At 43.9% G+C, this 18,261-nt stretch overlaps 2 protein-coding genes across 2 annotated transcripts in view; one reads left to right on the forward strand and one right to left on the reverse strand.

The window, feature by feature from the left end:
* The window catches only part of nop16 (NOP16 nucleolar protein homolog (yeast)), a 31,061-nt gene extending 27,007 nt beyond the window's left edge, over positions 1–4,054 (reverse strand). The window contains exon 1 of the mRNA XM_070878475.1: positions 3,861–4,054. Coding sequence (XP_070734576.1) covers positions 3,861–3,967 — 107 coding nt within the window. The 5' untranslated portion in view covers positions 3,968–4,054. The remainder of the gene's footprint in view (positions 1–3,860) is intronic.
* Positions 4,055–4,298: 244 nt separating this feature from the next.
* On the forward strand, positions 4,299–9,903 carry higd2a (HIG1 hypoxia inducible domain family, member 2A). The gene is made up of 2 exons (XM_070878476.1): positions 4,299–4,502; positions 8,922–9,903. Exons 1-2 carry the CDS (start codon positions 4,355–4,357, stop codon positions 9,086–9,088), a joined length of 315 nt encoding a protein of 104 aa, XP_070734577.1. The 5' UTR covers positions 4,299–4,354; the 3' UTR covers positions 9,089–9,903.
* Positions 9,904–18,261: the final 8,358 nt, after the last annotated feature.

The following is an 18,261-nucleotide window of genomic DNA, read 5'->3' on the forward strand; positions in this document are numbered from 1 at the left end:
AACGCTGCCAAACGAAGAGCGATCTTCTTCACCGTTTTCGGGGCATCAACCTATGGCCTCATGAAAAACATGCTCGCTCCTGCAAAACCCACAGACAAGTCGTACAATGAATTGTGCGCACTGGTCCGGGAGCATCTAAACCCAAAGGAAGGCATTCTGATGGCGAGGTATCGGTTCTACACATACAAGAGGTCTGAAGGCCAGGAAGTGGTGAGCTACGTCGCCGAGCTAAGGCGCCTTGTAGGACATTGCGAATTTGAAGGACACTTGGAGCATATGCTCAGGGACTTCTTTGTACTTGCAATGGCCATGAAGTAATACTTCGCAAACTTTTGACTGTAGAGACCCCAACCTTGAGAAAAGCCATAGCGATAGCCCAGGCGTTTATCACCACCAGTGACAATACCAAACAAATTTCCCAGCACACTAGTGCTGCTGCAAGTACGGTGAACAAAGTAATGTTGTTTTCGAATCGAAATGTACATGACAGGACTTACACACCTGTAGCTGCACGTCCGCAGATGACTCAGAGTCCGCCATCAAGGGTGGTGAATACAAGGCAATTAACACCTTATTGGCGCTGCGGGGGTGATCATCGATTCCATTCATGCCGCTTCAAAGGATACGTTTGCAAGGGCTGTAGAACAATGGGACACCTCCAACATATGTGCAGAATTCTTTACTGCATAAAGGAAATTAATGGGTATGGGGTAAAAGCCAAGAAAATGCCTTTGAGAAATCTAGGAAGCTGTTATGTTCAAATTGCTTGTGTTGTACGATCCATGTAAACGTTTGGTACTTGCATGTGATGCATCGTTGTACGGGGTCGGGTGTGTATTGCAACAAGCTAATGAATTGGGGAAATTGCAACCGGTTGCTTATGCATCCAGAAGTCTGTCTAAGGCCGAGAGGGCCTAAAGTATGATCGAAAAAGAAGCGTTAGTGTGTGTTTACGGGGTAAAGGAAATGCATCAATATCTATTCAGGCTGAAATTTGAAGTGGAAACCAACCATAAGCCGCTTATATCCCTCTTTTCTGAAACTAAAGGGATAAATATGAATGCATCAGCCCGCATCCAGAGATGGGCGCTCACATTGTCCGCATACAACTATGCCATCCGCCATAGGCCAGGCACAGAAAACTGTGCCGATGCTCTCAGTAGGTTACCATTGCCCACCACAGGGGTGGAGATGGCACAGCCCGCAGATTTAGTTATGGTAATGGAAGCATTGGAGAGTGAGCATTCACCTGTTACTGCCCGACAGATTAGAACCTGGACGGCCCTTACGAGCCTTAGTAAAAAACTGTGTGTTCCACGGGAGTTGGTCCAGTGGCCCGTTAAGAGACACAGGAAGAAATAAAGCCGTTCCAGCGGCGCAAAGATGAAATATCTATCCAGGCAGACTGCCTCCTCTGGGGCAATCGGGTAGTTGTGCCAAAAAAGGGCAGGGACACTTTCATTAGTGATCTCCACAGTACCCACCCAGGCATTGTAATGATGAAAGCGATAGCTAGATCCCACATGTGGTGACTCGGTATCGATGCAAACTTAAGAGTCCTGTGTGCACAAATGTGATACATGTTCCCAGTTAAGCAATGCACCCAGGGAGGCGCCGCTAAGTTTATGGTCTTGGCCCTCCAAACCGTGGTCTAGCGTTCATGTCGACTACGCAGGCCCATTCTTGGGAAAAATATTTAGTGGTTGTAGATGCATACTCCAAATGGATTGAATGTGTGATAATGTCGACAAGCACGTCCGCGGTCACCATTGAAAGCCTACGGGCCATGTTTGCCATGCACGGCCTGCCTGATGCCTTTGTAAGTGACAATGGGCCCTGTGTTACCAGTGCCAAATTCAAGGAATTCATGACCCGCAATGGGGTCAGACATGTCACGTCTGCCCTGTTTAAGCCAGCGTCCAACGATCAGGCAGAACGAGCAGTTCAAACAATCAAGCAGAGCTTGAAAAGGGTAACTGAAGGCTCACTGCAGACTTGCTTATCCCGAGTCCTGCTTAGTTACGCACAAGACCCCACTCGCTCACCGGGGTGCCTCCCGCTGAACTGCTCATGAAAAGGGCACTTAAGACAAGGCTCTCGTTAGTCCACCCTGATTTACACAAACAGGTAGAGAGCAGGCGGCTTCAACAGAATACATATCATGATCGCGCAAATGTGTCACGCAAAATTGAAGTAAATGATCTTGTATGTGTGTTGAACTATGGACAAGGTCCCAAATGGATTGCTGGCACTGTTTTGGCCAAAGAGGGGAGTAGGGCGTTTGTGGTCAAACTCGCAAATGGACTCACCTGCAGAACACACTTGGACCAAACCAAACTCAGATTCATGGACTATCCAGAACAACCCACAATAGACTCTACCTTTTTCAACCCTCCAACACACACACACACGTGGCAACTGGCCCAGTGGTAGATCACGATGCAGAACCCATCACCCGCAGCTGCCCAGCAAGGCTCACCACCCCCAGCAGTCCAGCAAGGCCAGCTGTGCAGCAGCCCAGCGAAGGCCCAACAAACGACTCACCAACACCAGCATTTGCACCGAGACGATCAACCAGGGAAAGGAAGGCCCCACTCGCTCACCGATCGACTCACATTGTAAACAGTTACACTATTGACTTGGGGCCGGGGGGGGCAGGGAGGGAAAGAGTGTTGTTTTGTATGTATGCAAACCTGTAGTTACCATGTCTAACCACCAGAGGGCTTAACCCCTGGAGTCACAAGGGATCCCACAATCCCTTGGGAGCACCTGTATATAAGGAGGCCTCACTGGCTGGAGAAGCACTCTGAGATCTGCAATAAAGGACTATTGGTCACACTTACTTTGAGCTTGCAGTATATGATAGAGAAGTATAGAACAAAGGGACCTTGGCGTGCAGGTCCACAGATCCCTGAAGGTAGCAGGCCAGGTAGAATACGGTGGTGAAGAAGGCATATGGAATACTTGCCTTTATTAGTCAAGACATAGAATACAAGAGCAGGGTGGTTATGCTTCAACTCTAAAACGTAAGGCCACAGAATGTGTGCAATTCAGGTCACATCATTACAGGAAAGATGTGGTTGCACTGGAGAGGGTACAGAGGAGATTTACGAGAATGTTGCCTGGTCTGCAAAATTTTAGCTATGAGGAAAGATTGAATAGGCTGGGTTTGTTTTCCTTGGAACAGAGACGGCTGAGGGGAGAGCTGAGTGATGTGTATAAAATTGAGGGGCCTGGATAGAATGGATAGGAAGGACCTATTTCCTATTTGGCAAAGGGGTCAGCAACCAGGGGACATTGATTTAAAGGAAGAGGTAGGAGGTTTATAGGAGATGAGGGGAAATGTCTTCACCCAGAGTCTGGAACTCAATGCCTGAAAGGATGGTCGAGGCACATTCAAGGGGTGCTTGGATGTGCACTTGAAGTACTGTATCCTACTGGGCTACGGACCAAGAGCTGGAAAGTGGGATCAGGCTAGATAGCTGTTTGTCGGCCGGCACGGACACGATGGGCCGAAATGGCCTCCTTCCGTGCCGCAAGTTTCTATGACTCTGATTGTGCTGCCGACTGACACCGCTCGAGAAGGAAACAGAAACTCTCCGGAGCCCAAAGAGAAGGATGACAGACTCTCAAAAATAAACACGAGGGAGGAAAGGGCCAAAGGGCAACTGCTACCCGGGGATTGCTTTATAGCCCCACCACCCTCAAAGCCAGCTGCCATCGTCATTTTCCGCAGGAGCAATGCCCGATTAAGGTTTCCATTTTGCCTTAAGGTAACATTCCTGCGGAGGAGAAGCTCGTGTTAAAACAAACGGGAGCGGCGGCACCCGAGGCTCCTCACAGCCCCCGCTTCCACTCACCACTCGATCCGCGGGGCCGCTTTCTTCAACATCTTTCGCTTCAGCTTTTTCCGATCAGACTTGTAATTAAACTTCTTCCTCCTGTTTTTCCCTTTTGCTTTCGGCATCTTCCAGCAAGTTCTAGGCGCGTGTCACGCGGCTCGAACTCAGCAGCGTGTCTCGTGTCTCACCCCCTCAACTCTGACCTCCGACCTTCGCGGTGAGTCACTGCCACAGTTGCACATTACTATCGAAATAAATCAGATCTATGCTACAAAACAGATAATGTACAACGAGTAATCTTCGGAATATTTTTATTTTAATTACTTAAATAATTCAGTTGTGATAAAATACAGTATTAACATAGCAAGCCCCGCCCTTCACTGTGATTGATAGTTGAAGACTGCCGGTTGGAGGCGAGCTGTTAGCTGTCAATCACAGGCCGAGGCGGCGCCGCCATTTGTGGTCTGTGTCACGTGTCCTGGGTTCCTGGCTTCCTGGGCTGGAGGAAGAAGATGGCGAAGCCGGTGTCTGCGGCCTCGGTGCTCGATATGACGAAGCCTCCGGTCATCGAGGATTTTACCCCCGTACCCAAACCTAGGGAGGAAGGGTTTCGGGACAAGTTTATTAGGAAAACGAAGGAGAATCCATTCGTGCCGATCGGTGAGTGCTTCACCATGACCGGGTCCCTGCAGGGTCAGCGGCTGGAGGTTTATATAACAACTGCATAGAATCACAGAATGGTCCCAACCCCCCTCCCCCTCCCCCTCCCTGTAGCCCACCAGTTTTTCTTTCTTTCAGGTACTTATCCAACTCCCCTTTGAAAGCAGTGATTGAATCTGCCTCCACCACTCTCTTAGGCAGTGCATTCCAGATCCTAACCACTCGCTGTGTAATTTTTTTTTCTTAGGTCGCCTTTGGTTCGTTTGCTAATCACCTTAAATCTATCCGCCAATGGGAACAGTTTCTCTCTTAACTACTCTTTCTAGACCCCTCGTGATTTTGAACACCTATCAGATCTCCTCTCAATCTTCTCTGTTCTATGGAGAACAACCCCAGTTTCTCCAGTCTATCCATGTAATTGAAGTCACTTATCCCTGGAATCATTCTCATAAATCTTTTCTGCACCCTCTAAGGCCCTCACATCCTTCCTAAAGTGCAGTACACAGAATTGGACAACTCAAGGTGAGGTCGAAACAGTGTTTTATACAGGTTCATCATCATTGCCACACTTTTGTACTCTATACAGGTTGAACCTCTCTTATCCGGCACCATCCCTCGTCTGGCACCATTCCCAGGTGGCGCATGCACAGATACATTTTTTTCGTACTCCCTAATATTCTCTGCTCTCCTGAAGACGAAGACGGAGACTCCTTCCTCAGTCTGATTCTGAAGACACTGATTGCCTAAGTGGCTTTGAGAATGGTTATTCAAGTCGGTGGGTGGGGACGAGAGGTTCAACCTGTATTACTAATAAATATATTTTGAATTAAATTATAGATGAAAGCTTGATTTATTTTATTCCCTGCTGCTGTCGGCGCCCCCTCTGGGGTCGGGCCAGCAGGCCGTGTCCTCGGGCTGGTCGCTCCTCTGCTCCCTGCTGCCGTTGGTGCTCCCTCTGGGGTCGGGCCGGCAGGCTGTGTCCTTGGGCTGGCCGCTCCTCTGCTCCATGCTGCTGTCGGCACTCCCTCTGGGGTCGGGCCGGCAGGCCATGTCCTTGGGCTGGCCGCTCTTCTGCTCCCTGCTGCTGTCGGCGGCGCTCTCTGGGGTCGGGCCGGTGGGCCATGTCCTCGGGCTGGCTGATCCTCCCTTCCCCACTGCCCTTGGCGCTCTGCCAAACAAAAAAAAAATACCTCTTCATTACTTTCAATGAGTCTTGGAGATCACGGCGGGGTTGGTTGGGGATCTCTCTATTGGGGCAGGCAGTTGTAAAAGACAGTCGAACACGTGACCTCCCCTCGTCCAGCAAAATCCCTTATCCGGCACAGGCCAGGTCCTGAGGCCAGATAAGGGAGGTTCAACTTGTACCTCTATTATGAAGCCCAGAATCCTGTAAGCTTTTTTAACTGCTTTCTCAACCTGCCCTGCCATTTTCAACAATTTGATCACATACACCCCCAGGTCTCTCTGTTCATGCACCCCCTTTAGTTTATATTTTCCCTCCTTATTCTTTCTACTCACTTCACACTTTTCTGCGTTAAATTTCCTCTGCTACGTGTCCGCCCATTCCACCTGTCGGTTTTCTTGACGTCTATCACTATCCTCCTCACTATTCAGTATACTTCCAAGTTTTGTGTCATCTGCAAATTTTGAAATTGTGCCTTGTACACCCACATCCAAGTCATTAATATGTCAAGAAAAGCAATGGTCCTGGTACCGACCCCTGAGGAACACCACTGTATACCTTCTTCCAGTCTGAAAAACAACCGTTTACCACTGCTCACCACTATCCATGTAATTGAAGTCACTTATCCCTGGAATCATTCTCATAAATCTTTTCTGCACCCTCTGAGGCCCTCACATCCTTCCTAAAGTGCAGTACACAGAATTGGACACAATACTCAAGGTGAGGTCGAAACAGTGTTTTATACAGGTTCATCATCATTGCCACACTTTTGTACTCTATACAGGTTGAACCTCTCTTATCCGGCACCATCCCTCGTCTGGCACCATTCCCAGGTGGCGCATGCGCAGATACTTAGCCAATTTCATAACCATGCTGCCACTGTCCCTTTTATTCCATGGGCCTCAACTTTGATGGCAAGCCTATTACGTGGCACTTTGTCGAATGCCTTTTTGGAAATCCATGTACACCACGTCAACCACATTATCCTCATCAACCGTCTCTGTTACCTCATCTAAAAACTCAATCAAGTTGGTTAAACACGATTAGCCTTTAACAAATCTGCTAGCAAGTGAGTGTTGATTTTGTCCCTGATTATTGTTTCTAAAAGCTTCCCCACCACCAAGCTTAAACTGACCGGACGTAGTTCCTTCGTGAAGACAGATGCAAAGTACTCATTTAGTACCTCAGCCATATCCTCTGCCTCCGTGCGTAGGTCTCCTTTTTGGTCCCTAATCGGCCCCACCCCTCCTCTTACTACTCGTTTACTATTTATATGCCGATAGACTTTTAGATTCCCTTTTATGTTAGCAGTAACTTTTATTTATGTAGCACCTTTAACATAGTAAAATGGTAGGAATGGTAGCAAACAAAATTTGACCACCAAGCCACATTTGGAGATATTGGGGCAGATGAGAGATTGGCTTTGAGGAGGAAAGAGGTGGAGAGGTTTATAAAGGGAATTCCAGAGCTTAGGGCCTTGGCAGCTGAGGACATGGCATCCAATGATGGAGTGATTTTAAAATCAGGGATGCATTAGAGGCAGTTGGTAGCTAGGGAACAGAGTTTGTGGCGGGGACCGAAGACAATGTCTTCATTTTTTCCAATATGTAGTTGGAGGAAATTTCTGCTCACCCAGTACTGGATGTCGGTCAAGCAGTCTGACAATTTAGAGACGGTAGTGGTGAAGCAGAGCTGGGTGTTGTCAGCATACATGTGGAAACTGACACTGTTTTCGGATGATGTTGCCAAGGGGCAGAATGTTGATGAGAAATACATGCAATGAAAGAGTTTAGATTACAGGGATTATGTGAAAGTAATAGGGTAATCTCTTTGGAAAAAGGGCCCATTAAAGTATAATTAATCTTAGAGCAAAAGGAAGGGCTCCGATAATCTAAGGAGTTAAAATTCAGTTTGTCAATATCAAGTCTGCATTTTTAAATTGAACCATGGTTTGCAGTTGAATTATAGGAACAGGAGTAGGGCATTTACTCCCTTGAGCATGTTCCGCCATTCAGTGAGATCGTGGCTGATCTGTGACCTAATCTATATATGCGCCTTTGCCCCATATCCCTTAATACGTTTGGTTAACAAACATCTATCAATCTCAGATTTAAAATTAACAATCGACCTAGCATAATTTGCAGAAGAGAGTTCCAAACTTGTACCACCCTTTGCATACAGTTACACCACACGTTTTTTTTAAATCCCCACACACTGGCACCTTCCACCGTTTAAGATGTAACTCATTGTAACACCTGTGAGTCCATCTTTTTTTGGTGTGAAGAACGTCATCCTTCTTACGAGGGACTGCATAGAAGAAAACAGTTGACAATATAGAGCTGGAATTGGTTGTTAAAAGTACTGATCGTTCAGTGTTGCGTTTTATTAACTCTTTTAAGTGATCATCACCACTTGATGTTACAATTGTAAAACAAAAATAGAATGAAAAGAGCAAATCTCTATACTATACTCTATAAATGAAAACTTTATGCAGGTCAAAAATCTGGATTGTCCTACTCTCAGAATCAAAACTTAATATCCTATAGATGACTGCAAAAATAGGCCAAATATAAGGCTCCATCTTGAACATTATATTGGTCAGCTGAACTGCAGTGATGAATGGTCAAGTTCAGTATTGCTGTACATCTAGATGCTATAGAACTTGTTTTGTGATGGCCTTTAGTGAATAACTAGATTTTTAAAAATATTCATTCTAAAATGTGCCCCTGTATGCTGTTGAGCAATAAAGAAAATTATAACACATCAATTTTAGTGTTCTACTGCCACACAGTGCCAATCCACCAAAACTTGACCAGTGAAGACAGTTGAATTGGTCAGGTTATACTCCAACCTTGAATAAAAGTTTCTGAGTTAAGTGCCAAATGCTTTGAATAGTGAAAAGTGCTATTGTGTTGTTAAAATAATGTAGACAAAAGCCGAGGGCCACATATGAACTTCAAAGTCAAGACAACTCTGTCCTATTTGTGCTTATATTTGTGATTTCTTAAATTAGAAAGTTTGGTTTTTGGCACTGCTGACTCATTAGTGTCAAGGCCTAAATCAGAACATTAAGATTTATTAATAACTTGTTTTTTTCAAATTAATGGGAACACCATTTTAACTTTATATGTAATTCCCAAGGCTTCATATGCATGAAGACAAAGCTTGAATGCCCTGGACTAGTTTGTTTTTAAATATAATTTAAGATGAATAATTAAATGTTTTCTTTTTTATAGGAATGTTGGGTACAGCAGGTGCTCTTACCTATGGTTTGATCGCTTTTAAACATGGAAAGACCCGGCAATCTCAGCTATTAATGCGAGCACGTATCTTTGCCCAAGGTTTCACTGTTGCTGCTATCTTGGTGGGTGTGGTAGCTACTGCAATGAAGCGCAAGGGATAAGTGCATTTTCTACTCTGGCGGTGTTTGTGCAGGAGCATCTGAATCTGGCAAATGCAAAATAGTGAATGTACAAAGTTTCTTCATGCATCCTTTCTAACAACTGAAGTATGAAAGTGATTGAAACTCACTCTAGAAATACAATTTCAGCATTCAACCTTCTGGTGTTACCTTTTTTAAATTTAGCGAGTTTCCATTATCAAACCTATTTTTATATGAGCATTGTTGGCTGCATTGTTACTGGAAGTTTTTGTTGAAAAGGAAACCCATGCTAACAAAAATGTTGGATTTGTAACAAGGCCAGGACTTCAAATCTTATTATTTCACCGTTCCCCCTTGCACTTTCTCTGGCCATGCACAATTCACAGACCTTGATGTCGAGCGGGTAAAGTTTTGGCACTTCACCATTGCTGTTTTCTGATTTACCCTGTGGAGACGTGTCTAGCCCCCACTCTCTTTGCCGAGCTGAGGTTTGGTTTTGCCTTGTCAAGAATTATCGGCTTCCCATGCCAACATGCTCCACTTTATTAAAAAAAATTGAATAGCACTATGTATAAAAACTGTAATAATCAAAAAAATCTGTTTTGAGTAGCAACCTAACTAAACTGCTTTAATTTAGCACTGTTGGTAACAGTGCCCACCCAGAATGCCTGTGTACCTTTTTACGATGGCATAATCTTTGGATTTTAGTAGATTATAAAAATGTATTCTGTGAAGTGTTCACGTAATCTTCAATATGTTGAAATAGGTACTTCAGAAATTCTATAGAAATTGATATTTAAGATATTGCAATGAAAATAAAATTAATGTTGAAAGTTTACTGTCTTGAATTTAATGCACTCATTTGTTCTACACTGTGTTCAATCAAACTTGTTATATCCACTCTCAGGAATTACAACAGTTTTCAGGTTGTGAGTACAGATGACATACTAGATTTCTGGTGGTTCTTTGTGAATGGGACTAAATAGTTACAGTAAATTCATTAGGTAGAAAATAGCTAGTTTAGTTATTTAATTGTTAAAAGTAGCAATTTTAGTTTAATTGATTTTTTTAAACAAAACAATGTGGAGTATATATCTTATGGTATCTTAAATTGCAACTCTCGCTTTTCAAAATTAGTTGTGTTTGTACTTAGTTATTTACAAGATTTTTAAATGTATTGGTGCCTAAATCCAGGCACCAATTAAGTACTTGCAAGATGTTTGCGAGAAGGGGGAAAATTGGCAAGGAAAAGTTCAAATATGCCCCATTTCTGTTAAGACAAAACAATGGCTACAATTAACATCTGTTACACCGTTATCATCAGTTTGTGCTGAAAATGAACAGGACCTGCTAATAGATCATTTAGTTGTCTATTCAAAAACTGCCAAATTTTGAATGAGTGCATTAGCTGCATATGAAAAAATGTTTTCTTTGCCTTGTTTTTAAAAAAAAAAATCTGTTGTCTGCAAGTCAGAAGTAAGGCCATCAGTTATACGCAACAGTTCATCTACCGAAGAAGTGTCATGGTGTAGAGAATTGCTGGATGCAGCAAGTCACTGTGATGGAGTAGAACTGTTAATCTGTACACAGTGCTTTGATAGTACAGCAGTGTAAACCAGTCAAGTCTTTTGCTGAAAATTGGACTCTGCATCAATATTTGTGAGACATGTTGATCTCTAAAATGTTACCATCTGTCACGCGGCAGATTAATGTTTATCTACTACCTCCAACAACATCATTGTATTTTGGACATGCCTCAATTACTCCAAGAGGTGTTGGTTAACCAGATCTTCTTTGCCGATCTATGACAACCAGAATAGAAGTGTTACTGGAATGAGGACAACCTTTCTGGGGCGAATCTACCAAGGTCAGATAAACTGAAGGTTTCTTTTCTGTGCAAAGCATCGCTAATGGATTGATTTTGGGTATGTGTGCCTTGAGCTTGGTCTGTTTGTCTGCTATACCAGATTATAGCTTTATCCATTAGGAAGAGCTTGGACTTGCACAGATTACAGTTGGATAGTCTATCGTTTAATTTTATTTTTTACTTGCCCTAATCTCTGATTTAAAGAGGGGCAATAAGCCAAACACTTGGGACTGTAGTTGTACCATTTTGCTGTTACAAGTATGATTGTCATGTGTATCACCGCTAGGTGGCATCATTGCATATCTGTGGCCGGCCTTCACCCACACTAAAGCTTAGTTTATATTGAAGCCTGATGTGTAATGTTGAATATTTTTATTCATTGGTGGATTTAATGTCACTGTCTCATTTTCTAACTGACAGGCATCAACACCAAATATTTCTTTAATTAAAAAGTAATGTGCAGATGTAAACATTTTGAAAATGTGCTTTTATTTTTACATATATAAACAGGGTAGCAAACAATGCAGCATGCTGCTGGCAGGGGGCGGGGGGGAAGGAAAAAGACAGCTGACTTTGAATTTGGGTCAGGAGTATATTCGCAGGATTGATCCATGACTCGAGATTGGGTAATTTGTAATGGCAAAATTAGATTTGATTTCATAGCCAATCCTCTCTTTAAGCCTGCTTCTCCATTCCTAGGTTTACCCTGAATTTTCACAGCTTTGAGTTTGTTTAATATCCTTTTTTGTGGAATTTTGTCAAAGGCCTTTTGAAATTCAAGATACACAAAGGACTTATCTCAGTCCAATTGGGTTCTCACTTTCTCGACGTTGAATAGTTGGTTAAGCAGGATCTTCCTCTTATGAAGCCATGTTAACTGGTGAGATTCCAAATGTACAGTTGGTCCTCATGTTAACTCCCGATCATTCTACATTTTACATATAATGAAATTAGTACAAAAGCATTTGTAGTTGCCGGTGACCATTTTATCACCTTTTTCAAATATGAACACATTAGCCTGTTTCCAATCTTCCGACATCTCCTCAATGTCCAATGACTCTCGATGATTGTCAGTGCTTCACAAATCTCTTTCAACACTCCAGGACAAATAACATCCCTCCCTGTGAATTTGTTTTGATTTCACTTAGCCTGTCTAGGACTTCCATCTCATTTATAGCAAAAGTAATCATTTTACTCAGGATATCTGTTTTGAAGAGCGCAAGTTGCTCCTATCCCTTGTGAATATTTGGAGTAAGTATTCATTCAGAATATCTACTATTTTGTGCTTGTCCTCTGGCAAAAAGATGCCAACAGGTTTGAAACAATCAGTCACAAATGACATCCACTATGGTGCGTAATCCATTCTTGACCTCACTGCAGCTTTCAGCATGGTCAACCACATTATCCTCCTCCAAGGCCTCTCCTCTGCTGTCCAGCTGTGAAGGACTGCCCTCCAATCATAACAGAGCATCTCCAGGAAAGTCTTCTCTTTCCACTCCTGCACCATTACCTCTGAAGTCCTCCACAGATCTATCCTTGGCTCCCTACTCTTCCTTAACCTCATACTGCCTCATGGTGACATCATCCAAAGACTTAGTATCAGGTTCCACATATATTCTTATGTATTGTGAGTGGATAAGAAATAAGAGCAGGAGTAGACCATACGGCCCCTCGAGCCTGCTCTGCCATTTAATACGATTATGGACTCATGTCCACTTTCCCACCTGTTCCCCATAACCCCTCATTCCCTTACAGTTTCTTAACTGATATCACTGTCTTAAATCAATTCAATCACAGCACTCTGAGGCAGTGAATTCCACAGATTTATAACCCTCAGAACAAATTCCTTATCATCTCAGTTTTAAATGGGCGGCCCCTTATTCTAAGATTATGCCCCCTAGTTCTAGTCTCCCCTATCAATGGAAACATCCTCTCTGCATCCATCTCTGTCAAGCCCCCTCATAATCTTATACGTTTTGATAAGATCACACCTCATTCTTCTAAATTCCAATGAGTAGAGGCCCAACCTACTCAACCTTTCCTCATAAGTCAACCCCCTCATCTCCGGAAGCAACCCAGTGAACCTTCTCTGAACTGCCTCCAAAGCAAGTATATCTTTTCGTAAATACGGAAACCAAAACTGCACGCAGTATTCCAGGTGTGGCCTCACCGATACCCTATTATAGCTGTAGCAAAACTTCCCTGCTTTTATACTACATCCCCTTTGCAATAAAGGCCAAGATTCCATTGGCCTTCCTGATCACTTGCTGTCCCTGCATACTATCCCTTTGTGTTTCATGGACAAGTACCCCCAGGTCCCGCTGAACTGCAGCATTTTGCAATCTTTCTCCATTTAAATAATAACTTGCTTTTTGATTTTTTTTCTTCCAAAGTGCATGACCTCACACTTTCCAACATTATACTCCATCTGCCAAATTTTTGCCCACTCACTTAGCCTGCCTATGTCCTTTTGCAGAATTTTTGTGTCCTCACACATTGCTTTTTCTCCCATCTTTGTATTATCAGCAAACTTGGCTACGTTACAATCAGTCCCTTCTTCCTAGTCATTAATATAGATTGTAAATTTTAGGTATAAATTCTTCCTGTTGTGTCTCCAATGTTTTCTGTTTTTATTTGATTTCCAGCATCTGAAGTATTTTGTTTTTTGTGCACAATAACTTATTTCACTTTAATTAGTGCAATGGAGTATTTTACCCAAAGAGGTACATGGCTCAGTTTAGCATTTCATCCACAGGGCAGTAGCTTTGATAATGAATTACTTTCACTCAAGTATTAGATTAGGATCTGAAGTGGGGCTTCAACCCATAATCTTTCGCAGAGACCAGGAATATTACCCACTGAGTCGAGGTGACACTTTTATCAAATAGAATCAATATACAAGGTAGTGATTATCATGAAAAATGTCTCCAGTGTTTCAGTTTTAATGTGTGTTTTCTTTAAAAGCAGTGAACTGGTAACTTGTGTGTCACAGTTATGCACATGTGTAAATTATTAACATTATTGTCCTTCAAACCAACCTGTTCCACTTCAGACCTGAGCCTTTAACCTCTTTTTACACTTCCTTCTCACGCTTTTTCTCTTTTTCCCTCAATGGTCAGTATCTAACTTGTAAAATTGTTGTGGAGCGCCTTGGGACGTTTTACTATGTTAAAGGCGCCCGGCCTGCGAGCACCATCTGAGCAGGCCGGGGAGCGGAAGGAGCAGCGTGGTGGCCTGGCCCAGCAGTCTGCGCGGCCCCCGGCCTGAGAGCACCATTGGAGCAGGCCGGGGAGCAATGTGGCGACATACCACTCCAGGGAGCAACAGGTGCTGGAGCAGGAGAGCAATGGCAGCAAAGAGGCCGACGGGATTGGTCATCACCAAGATCCAGGTTGCTGATTGGAGCACGGGCAGGTACTGCAGGAGCGGCGAGAGATTGTAGAGGGATGTGATCGAGGCCAAGGAGGGGAGAGGGGCCCAGGGGCCGCCCCACACTGCGATATGTGTGCATACTAGGTCTATGCAGCAGAGCTGGTCTTCAGTCATCTTGGATAACCCTTGCCACTGGACCAAGACCTATGTCAAGCTCATGTGGTGGCTGATATGCAACTGCCACCACACGTTAAAAAAATCCACGCACTGGCATCTTCCACCCTTCAAGATTTAGTTCGGGACCTGGAATATTAGGTCCTTCATTGAAACACGTGTGAACTTTTTGGCGTGAATGCAAGTCATCCTTGACTCGAGGGACTGCCTATGATGATGATAAATAAATTATTATTTCAATACCATTTGATAGTTTAATTAAACTAACATATTTACAATTTTGCACAAGTTTGTAACCTTTTATGATTTTTTAAAAATCCCATTTGGTACCACACTACCTGGATCATTCATAATTACAAGACAGAGGCAATTATTAAATCAATTTAGTGATGGAATGGCTTATTTTGGTGGGATATTTCAAATTGGCTTGGGAAAGGGTTCAACTCATTGGACTGCTTTTCAATACAAGGATTAACAGTTGCTGCAAGAAGTGATAGTCGATGCAGTATTTAGTAGTGAAAACTGAAACCATGGAAAATGTGGAGGTTGGAGAGAGCTCAAGTGACAGTGGTCATATCATTACTAGATCTTTTATATGCTACAGCAAGAAGCGATACAAATTAACAAACCAAATTTCAGTAGAAAAGTTTTTTTTTAATAAACTAAGAAAAACAGAACACAAATTATGCTGTTTGGGAGAGTATATGAACAAACTCTGCATCAACTAGAAGTAGATAGATAATGCTAAATCCTAGACACAAGTGGCAGAATGTGGCAAGATTGTGTACGATGGATTTAAAAAAAAATATGGCTCGAGGAAAGAGGGAAAAATCAGGCATAATGAATAATTTTCACATCTCCCACTCTGGTGAAACATAACTGCTCCCATGTGCAGACAAAACACATATGGGATATACAGTATGTAAATGAATGTACAGCCTCCACAAATACCAGGCAATCTTGACCACTTCCTAGAGATCTATTCATCATAATCATCCTTTGGAACACAAACATTTCCCCCTAACACTACCTCTACAAAGTCACAACTGAAAACGTTGCAACCTCCTTCTGCATGATACCACTCAATCATAGTTTTGTTTTCACTCATTGCATGGACATTAACTCAAACTGTGTGATGGGAGTTTTTGTCCTCATCAATAACCTTTCTTTATTATCTTAATTTTAGAGATGTGATAAATCCAATCTTAAAAAGATTTTTAATTCACTATTTCTAGAATACCGTTGTCTCAGACATGGGGTGGCCAATGAACACTGCAAATCAGATCAATATATTCAATGATAATTTGTTGACCTTGTGTAGGTGCCATTGCCCATATTCAGAAATGAATTGGGTTAAAGACCACTTAGTGGTAAAGGCCATCTCTTGAAATGCTAATATATACAGATGAACAAAGAGAAATGATTGTATCTATTATTTCTGATGGCTGAACCATCAAGGGGAATGTTTGAGAGGAAGACAGTAATGTCTCAATATTAACAACTTTGAGGGGTGAATTAGTGAAACTTAAAATTCATTCAAAGGATGTGGGTGTCATTGGCATAGCCAGCATTTATTGCCCATCCCTAATTGCCCTCAAGGAGTTGGTGGTGAGCTGCTTGCTTGAACCGCTGCAGTCAGTGTACTGTTGGATAGCACCACACAGCACTGCCCCCCCAGACATCAAGATCCACAGCGCAGCCCTGGACAACGTGGACCACTTTTCATACCCCGGGAGCCTATTATCAGCAAGGGCAGACATCGATGACTAGGTTTAACACCGCCTCCAGTGTGCCAATGCAGTCTTTGGCCGCCTGAGGAAGAGAGTTCAAAGATCAGACCCTCAAATCTGGCACCAAACTTATGGTCTACAAGGCTGTAGTGATACCCGCCCTCCTGTATGGCTCAGAGACGTGGACCATATATAGTAGACACCTCAAATCTGCTGGAGAAATACCACCAATGATGCCTCCACAAGATCCTGCAAATCCCCTGGGAGGACAGAAGCACCAACGTCAGTGTTCTCGATCAGGCCAACATCCCCAGGATCGAAGCACTGACCACACTACCAGCTCCGTTGGGTGGGCCACATCCGGACACAAGACTCCCAAAGCAAGCGCTCTACTTGGAACTCCTACATGGCAAGCGAACCCCAGGTGGGCAGAGGAAATGTTTCAAGGACACCCTCAAAGTCTCCTTGATAAAATGCAACATCGCCACCAACACCTGGGAGTCCCTGGCCAAAGGCCGCCCTAAGTGGAGAAAGAACATCCGGGAGGGCACTGAGCACCTCGAGTCTCGTCGCCTAGAGCAAAAAACAAGCACAGACAGCGGAAGGAGCGTGAGGCAAACCCGACTCCCCACCCATCCTTTCCTCCAACTACTGTCTGTCCCACCTGCGACAGGGACCGTAATTCACATATTGGACTGTTCAGTCACCAGAGAACTCACTTTTGGAGTGGAAGCAAGTCTTCCTCGATGTCAGGGGATTGCCTATGATGATGATATTGGGTAGGGAGTTCTGGGAATTTGACCCAACGACTATGAAGGAACAGTGATATATTTCCAAGTCAGGATGTTGTGTGACTTGGAAGGGAACTTGGAGGTGGTGGTGGTGTTCCCATGCATCTGCTGCACTTATTCTTCTAGGTGGTAGAGATCGTGGGTTTGGGAGGTGCTGTCAAAGAAGCCGTGGTGACATGCTGCAGTGCATCTTGTAAATGGTACACACTGCAGCCATGGTGCACCGGTGGTGGAAGGAGCGAATGGGGCGCCAAACAAGCAGGCTGCTTTGTCCTGGATGGGGTCGAGCTTATGGAGTGTTGTTGGAGTTGCAGTCATCTAGGCAAATGGAGAGTATTTCATCACACTCTTGACTTGTGGCGTGTAGCTAGTGGAAAGACTTTGGGGAGACAGGAGATGAATCACTTGCCCATGTTTGGACCAAGGCTGTAATGAGGTCTGGAGACCGATGGTATGGTAGAACCCAAACAGAATCGGTGAGCAGGTTATTGGTGAGTAATCACCGCTTGCTAGCACTGTCGACGACACCTTCCATCACATTGCTGATGACTGAGTAGACTGAGGGGATGATAATTGGCTGGATTGTATTTGTCCTGCTTTTTGTTAACAGGACATACCTAGGCAATTTTCCACTTTGTTGGGTAGATGCCAGTGTTGTAGCTGTACTGCAACAGCTTGGCTAAGGGCCCAGCTAGTTCTGGAACACCAGGTTTCAGCTGGGATGTGTTTGCGGGGGGGGCATAGAGTTTGCTGTTTTGAGGAGGTAATTGGCCAGATTGTGTTTGTTCTGCTTTTTGTGGACACGACATACCTAAGCAATTTTCCACATTGGTGGGTAGATGCCGGTGTTGTAGCTGTACTGGAACTGCTTGGATAGAGGTACGGCGAATTCTGGAACACGTCTTCAGCAGTACAGCTGGGATGTGATTGGGCCCCATATCCTTTGCTATATTCAGTGCACTCAGCCATTTCTTGATATCACATGGAGTGAATCGAATTGCCTGAAGACTTTCTTCTATGATGGTGGGGACATCAGGAGGAGGTTGAGATGGTTCATCCACTCAGCACTTCTGGCTGAGGATAGTTGGAAATGTTTCAGCCATGTCTTTTCCACTGGTCTCTGCCATCATTGAGGATGGGGATGTTCTTGGAGCCTCTTCCTCCCATTAGTTGTTTAATTGTCCACTACCATTCATGACTGGATGTGGCAGGATTGCAGAGCTTTGAGCTGATCCATTGGTTGTGGGATCGCTTAGCTCG

The sequence above is a fragment of the Pristiophorus japonicus genome, chromosome 4 (genome assembly GCF_044704955.1).
Source record: "Pristiophorus japonicus isolate sPriJap1 chromosome 4, sPriJap1.hap1, whole genome shotgun sequence".
NCBI classification, from domain to species: domain Eukaryota; kingdom Metazoa; phylum Chordata; class Chondrichthyes; family Pristiophoridae; genus Pristiophorus; species Pristiophorus japonicus.

What these genes read in the sequence shown, in the direction of transcription:
- higd2a (XM_070878476.1), top strand. Translation starts at nt 4,355, where the DNA reads ATGGCGAAGCCGGTGTCTGCGGCCTCGGTGCTCGATATGACGAAGCCT. An exon ending in GAATCCATTCGTGCCGATCG is followed by an intron (nt 4,503 to 8,921) that starts GTGAGTGCTTCA and finishes TCTTTTTTATAG; the next exon opens with GAATGTTGGGTACAGCAGGT.